The sequence below is a fragment of the Chrysochloris asiatica genome, unplaced genomic scaffold, assembly GCF_000296735.1.
Source record: "Chrysochloris asiatica unplaced genomic scaffold, ChrAsi1.0 scaffold00001, whole genome shotgun sequence".
Lineage (NCBI taxonomy): Eukaryota > Metazoa > Chordata > Mammalia > Afrosoricida > Chrysochloridae > Chrysochloris > Chrysochloris asiatica.
In genome coordinates, this window is record NW_006408519.1 from 63,067,675 (window position 1) to 63,074,400 (window position 6,726).

General features: G+C 40.5%; 1 protein-coding gene across 2 annotated transcripts in view; it reads right to left on the reverse strand.

Annotated features, from left to right (window-relative positions):
• Positions 1–218: 218 nt before the first annotated feature.
• The window catches only part of IMPA1 (inositol(myo)-1(or 4)-monophosphatase 1), a 43,583-nt gene continuing 37,075 nt past the window's right edge, over positions 219–6,726 (reverse strand). Inside the window, exons 7-8 of one of the 2 annotated variants that reach the window (XM_006830814.1) lie at positions 3,396–3,547; positions 219–337 (exon numbers count right to left, since the gene is read on the reverse strand). In XM_006830814.1, the coding sequence (XP_006830877.1) occupies positions 222–337; positions 3,396–3,547 (268 nt within the window). In that variant the 3' untranslated portion in view covers positions 219–221. Of the gene's footprint in view, positions 338–3,393; positions 3,548–6,726 lie in introns of those variants that run through there. The other variant, XM_006830813.1, reaches the window with a different exon arrangement.

Genomic DNA, 6,726 nt, shown 5'->3' on the forward strand with positions numbered 1-6,726 from the left:
TATATTCTTACACACAAAACTTTCCCAAACAATGAAACTAATAGTTCATCTATCTTTAGTAAAATAAGGAATATGTTCCAATATTTTCATACTGGACATCAAACACAGTTTAAGCAATTCATTATAACTTTGAAACACATGTCCTAAATTCTGTAACATCATCAATGCATCAAAAATTCAGGGAAAATGAAGTTCAGGTGAATATGTTGAAAGTGTTGTAATTAATCTTCGTCGTCTCTTTGAAAAGATATTATCTGAATTTCTTTGGCTATCCTTTCAGCTAATGTTCTACTACTTGCAGCAATTATTCTTCGTGACATCAAATCAAATGGTCCACCTGAAATCAAATCAAATCAAATCAAATATGGGAAAAGGTTATACTTTGTATAAAAGTAATTAACAGAAATTTGACACTCCATCAGTAGCACACATGCACACACAAACTCTGTCATATAGCCACAATATTTAAAGTTTGGCTCTAGATAAATATTTTCTAAAAACCTTTTTAGGGACCACGGTAGATGTAGAGGATAAGCACTGGACTGTGAACCGAAAGTTCTGTGAGACAGTAAAAATAAGGCTTTCTAATTCCACAAAGATTTATAGCCTGGGAAACCCTATACATACAGGGTCACTAAGTCTGAACTGACAAAAACAGACACCACTTGGTGAGTCTCAATTCAAACCAGTCTGAAAAAACACCTTTTCTTTTTTCTTTTTTTCCTTCATGCCTTATTACTCTTAACACCTTTTTGTTAAGACTCTATGAGCTGAAAATTTGGCTTCAGTGAATTTTCATACTATTCTCCTTCCCAGTTCCTAAATTTCTTTATTGCCGTTTCCAGATATGAATTCCTTTATCCCAAGTTTATTCACTTTAAGAATTAGTCAGTTCAGTCTTTTGAGTCTTGGTTTCCCTGGCATACCATTATAAAATAGACACTTGAGGGGGAGAAAAAGGAATAGCCAGAAATACCACCACAGAAAGCATGTTAGTTGGTCTTCTGCATATAACTGATAATTGTTGTTGTTATGTGCTGTGGAGTGGGTTACGACACATAGCGACCCTGTACTAGGTTTTCAAGGCTGTAAACCTTTACGGGAGCAGAAAGCCTCATCTTTCTCCCACGGAACAGCTGGTAGTTTCGAACTGCTGACCTTGTGGTTCGCAGCCTGATTCACAACCACTATGCTACCAGAGATCCTTAGATAACGTTTTGTTGTTGTTATGTGCCGTGGAGTCGATTCTGACTCATAGTGACCCTGTACAGGGTTTCCAAGGCTGTAAATCTTTACGGGAGCAGAAAGCCTCATCTTTCTTCTGAAGATTGGCTGGTAGTTTCGAAATGCTGACCTTGAGGTTAGCAGCCGATTCATAACCAGTATGCTTGTAATACCTAAAATGGGGCTACAACGTGCCCAGTTAAGGAGACTTCCTGAGGAGCCTTTGCATTACATAAGACCATAGGTGGAATCCTGAACCCCATCCAGAATCTTCTGAGGTGGGAAATTTCCACTTGAAAGGACAAGCAGACCAACCTAGAGCAGCTAAAACAGAAGATACTTCTTGAAAGAAAAACCGACAGGAAAAATACGAAACAATATAGGCAGTCTGACTAATTACTACAAGAACAAGCAAGTGGCTCACCCAGGAGACATCAAGGCAAGTAGTCGGGTCCCTCAGGGCAAACCCCCTTCCAAGACTAGGACTCAATGGGAATACACACTCTGATTGGTGACCATGTTCGTCACTGATAAGGGGAAGTGAAGGAAAAACAGCAATGAAGCTGAGAGCTAAGCCCTACAACGTTCAATAGACTCTTGTGAACCCAGGTGAAGACTTGGTCGGCCAGCAGTGTGGCAAGACTTGGAGACTCTTCAGTCCAGAGTCAGTGACATAGCCACAGAGGACTACAGTGGAGAGTGACGCATCCAGCTGATAAGAAGAGAGGGCATGTGCCCATAACACCCATAACACTTCCAGATAATACCCAATTGACCTGGCTTCAATGACTGCATGATCAGAGCTCAACTAGAAGAAGAAAGAAGAGGAAAAAAAGAGTAATCTGATACAATTTGATGAACTTGACCTACACCTATGGATGCAGTAGCTCAAGAGGGAACAAATCTTTACAGAGAGGATCATTCCCAACCCCTCCATACACAGAGTAAAAAGGGATGGGCAACTTGGACACTGGCTACACAAAATGGGGGGGGGGGGGGCTACACAGGCAAGAACTGACTGGCTTACAAGCTTTCAAGAGGGTACCTAGATTCAGAGGGTGTGAAGGAAGGTAGACTCTCCACTGAGTAGTATCTAATCTGTGTGGGCGGGGCTAAGGAAAGGAGATGGGGATAGGTCCCTGTGGTACAATGGTGAATAATTGTTATCAGGATTGACTGCAAGGCTTGGAAATGTAAAGGTGGACATTTTGTAGCAAAGGGAGGGGAGTGATCAACTATGCAGTCCAGGAGAGGAGATCCCTGGAATCATCAAGGGAGAAGAGTAGAGTGCGAGACCCTATCCAGAGAAGCAGTGACATTAGAGATGGAAGCAGAGACAATGACATAGCCATATGGAGCAGCCGGGGACTCTAGACCCAGAGAGGGAGAGGGGCTGTGTGCTGACAATTGGGAGGCAGGCTTGCAGGCTATACCCTTTGGTTGGTTGATGATGCATGGAGGGGATTGTAACCATGGCAATGAAACAATATATGATAAAGTGAATGTAAAGCTAATGTTCTCCCATTTAAATTATCACATATTCTCATTAAAACATTTGAAAAAAACAAAAAAAAAGGATCAGTGAGTTCAAAACAACTATCTAAACTAAGCCCAAGGCAGAAAATGATACTAAAGGAAGTCTGTCCTGGATTATCACAATCAACACTCAGAGTTCTTTGTAAGTGTACTGGTTCTAGAATCTTCTAGACCTCTACTACAACCACTGAAAGTTCCTGACACATTTGTAGAGGTTTACACACTTATTAATGAGCTCTAGTAGAATAGTAGGTTACACTTTAGAAAGCTAACTGCAAGGTCAGCAGTTTGAAACTACCAGCTGCTCCTCGTGAGGAAGGTGAGGATTTCTGCTCCCATAAAGATTTACAGGCTTGGAAACTCTACAAGAGGATGCAATAAGTGGGAACCGATTCCATGGAACATAGCCACCACCACCATTAGTCACTTATTGTTCATGTATTCCCACACAACCATAAGCTTTGTAGTCCTGCCTCTACCTCAAATGTGTTTATTTTCATTTTGCAGAAAATTTTATGACTTGTATTTTTTTGCTAATAAGACTTGAAATAAAATATATGTAAGATTTTTTTTCTTTCAAATAGCCACACAGAGGAAAGTACAAGTGGGAAGACAAATAGTGCCCCATAGTTTACCTGTTACATCCATCAGCACACCACCAGCTTCAGTAACAATAATGCCGGCTCCGGCCATATCCCAGCAGTGAATTCCCATTTCATAATATGCATCTGCTCCTCCAGATGCCACAAGGCACATATTAACAGCTGCTGTTCCAACACCCCGGATCCTAACAAGTAACATTTAAAATTTCAATTGGAAAAAATAGTCCTTTCAAATAAGATATCGTTCCTTAACTTCACTTTATTAAGAGTTAAGTGAGATAACCTGAAGCAACGTAGAAAACAAATGTTTTTTAAGAAGCTTATAATTTTACAAAATATTAAAAATCTATCATGGTATCTTGAAACAATCAAGAGGTTAAGTATTTTTGAAAAGGTGGTAAGATTTTGCAATAAAATATTTAAAATCTAATTATCATGGTGTGCTATAAACGTCAATATTAATCCTCCCAAAGCAATCATTTAATGATATAAACTTTAAAACAATGATATAATTAATTTTTCAGGAAAAATATCCACCAAAACAATAAATGCTGCAATTGTTCTCTTAATGGCATGCATGCATATTTGTATGTATCTAAACCCAAGGACTACAGATTGTATGGTTTTAACTGCAAACATGTATACACATCAATACAAGTACTGTCTAAACCAAACCAACAAGCCAAATCCACTGCCATCCTGTCAACTCCAAGTGGTAGTAACCCTACAGGGTAGAGTAGAACTGCCCTTTAGGGCTTGAGAGCCTAGTTATGTTTATGGAAGGAGACAGACTCTCATGAGCTGAGCTACTAATCATTCCTTTCCCAGTTGTATGTGATTACAGGATAAGAGGAATCCTGGTGAGGCGCTGTGGGCTAATGTGTCAGACTGCAAACCAGTTGAACTGGTGGTTCTAGCTCACCACCTGCTCCTTGGAAACCCTATACAGGGTTGTTAAGGGTCGGAATCAACTCGACAGTACTTAATAACAACAGGGATAAGAAACAGCCCACCTGGGCTCTTCACAGACCTAGGCCCATTTGGGAAAATTACTTCAAGTCTGCCATCTCACACACAGTACCTTAAACTTGGAAGTATACTATCTTAAAGTAAACATGGACACTTTTTGATAGTCATTATAGTAATAACTAATTCTGAAAAGAATTATCAACAAATGCTAAAGATAAATGCAAGATCAGTGAGAAATGTTTTAGCTTTAGCATTTAAACATTTTAAGCTTTAGCTGTTAAAGCTTCTCTCCACATAGTCATCAAAATGGGGAAAAATAGTACCTTTACAAGAGTCTACTGTAACCAAGTGATTAAGTTACCACCACCACCAATAATGTGACAAAGAGGTATCTATCATGTGCCTCTTGATTAGATGCACTGAAGGCAGAATTTTACTTCTGTGTCATTCCTGCCCAAACTGGACAGTCCAAATCTTATCATAAGAGAACAAAGAAGTCAGGAGACATTCCACAAAATAATTGTTCTTTACTGTTCAAAACTTTCACGGTTCTTAAAGACAAAAGAAAGTAAGACATTAGGCAGAAATCACAGCTAAATGGGATATATGATCCTGGACTAGCTCCTGGATCCAATGTTTTCAAAATTTGAATAGCCTCTTTATTAGAAAGTACATCAATGCTAATTTTCTAATGTACATCACTGTGTTATGGTAATGAATATGTCTGCTTCCATAAAGACTTGCAGGTCTGAAAACCTGAAGAGTCGTTACACTCAGTCATACAGGGATGCTATGATTTGGCATGGACTAGATGGCAGAGGGTTTGACTTGGTTTAGTTACTACAGAGAAATGTAAAGGGCAGCTCAAGAACACAAAGTATTATAATGAAATGTGCAAAGACCTGGAATCAGAAAAAGGGAAAAACACACTCAACATTTCTCAAACTGAAAGAACTGAAGAAAAATTCAAGCCTCAACTTACAACACTGGGCAAAATACTCAATGATGCAGAAAACATCAAAAGAAGATAGAGACTTCCGGTTTTGGCGGGCAGCAGAAAAAGTCAGGTAGGAAAAGGCTCCGTGGTGGGGGAGGGATTGAAAACACAGAGAAGCTGCGCTCATGGAACACCACCAGAGCTCTGGATCTAGCATAAGGTACAGGGTGTCATAAGTTTCCCGCAAGTGCAAATGGAAAATCACGGTATAAAGGAAAAAAACTGTGAGTTAGGAATCGCTTGACAAAGGCCTCCCTCTGCAGCCACCCCACCCAAGCAGAGCTCAGAGGGCAGGACTACAGCCAGACCTACACAGGGAACCTGCTCTAAAAGTAGTGCAGTAACATTGGCAAAAGGAGGTAGGGGGGATTCTAAACGTTTTTTCCTCCTCTTCCCTGTTGCAGCCTTCATTGCCCAGCCCAGATGCCTTCAGGAAGGTGGTTGTGTACCACCCCCCCCCAAAAAAAAAGTTTAACACTGAGCACATAGTTTTCCCATGACACAGAGAGAAAGAGCTTAGCAGCTGCTTATGACATCAGCATCAGAGCCACAGTCCTAAAATTAACTTGTACAGGACCCTTTACTCCAACCTATCTAGCAAATACAAAGCAGACCCATCAGGCCTGACAGACAAACCATATGAACAATATGTAAAACCCCAACATAAAAGGATGCAACAACTATCTAGAGAATTCCGCTGTACACAAGCAGATAACTAACTGACCTTCAGAGACAAAAAGAGCAAATCTTTCTTCCATTAAACTTCTCAATATCTATCTGTGCACCTCTACAGTGGTGACTAGAGGAGGGGCCTGAGAGAGCAGACACCCCTACCCACTATTGGAGGCTTCCAAGGTGCACACAAACTGCCTGTGTAGTCGGCCACAGTTTTATTTTTGTTTGAAAGTGGTGGTATTTGTCTCTGCTTTCATATTGCTTCTGCTCTTGGTCCTTTTGAACACAAATTTTTCCTGGAGGTGGGAGCTTTTTCTCCTTACGTTACCCAAGAACAGTCAGCAATCGTGGCCATATAGCCAAGCTTACAAGCATACCCCATAATATTCCACCATTGAGACAAGAGCCAGTAACAGCTGCTAAACATTACATGCAAAAAGCAAGTCTATCTCCTGATCATATCCACCTGGAGACACCCAGTAAGTTTAGTAACACAACAACAAACATCCATTTAAGTATTAAAAAACCCACATGTTGTTGTTGTTGTTGTCAGGTGCCATTGAGTTGGAACCAACTCATAACGACCCCATGCACAGCAGAACAAAACAATGTCCAATCCTGGGCCAACCTCATTATCGTTGTCACACTTGAGTCCATCAATGATGCCACCTGGCTGATCCATCTCATTGGGGGTCTTCCTCTTTTTCTCTGACCCTCCATCTT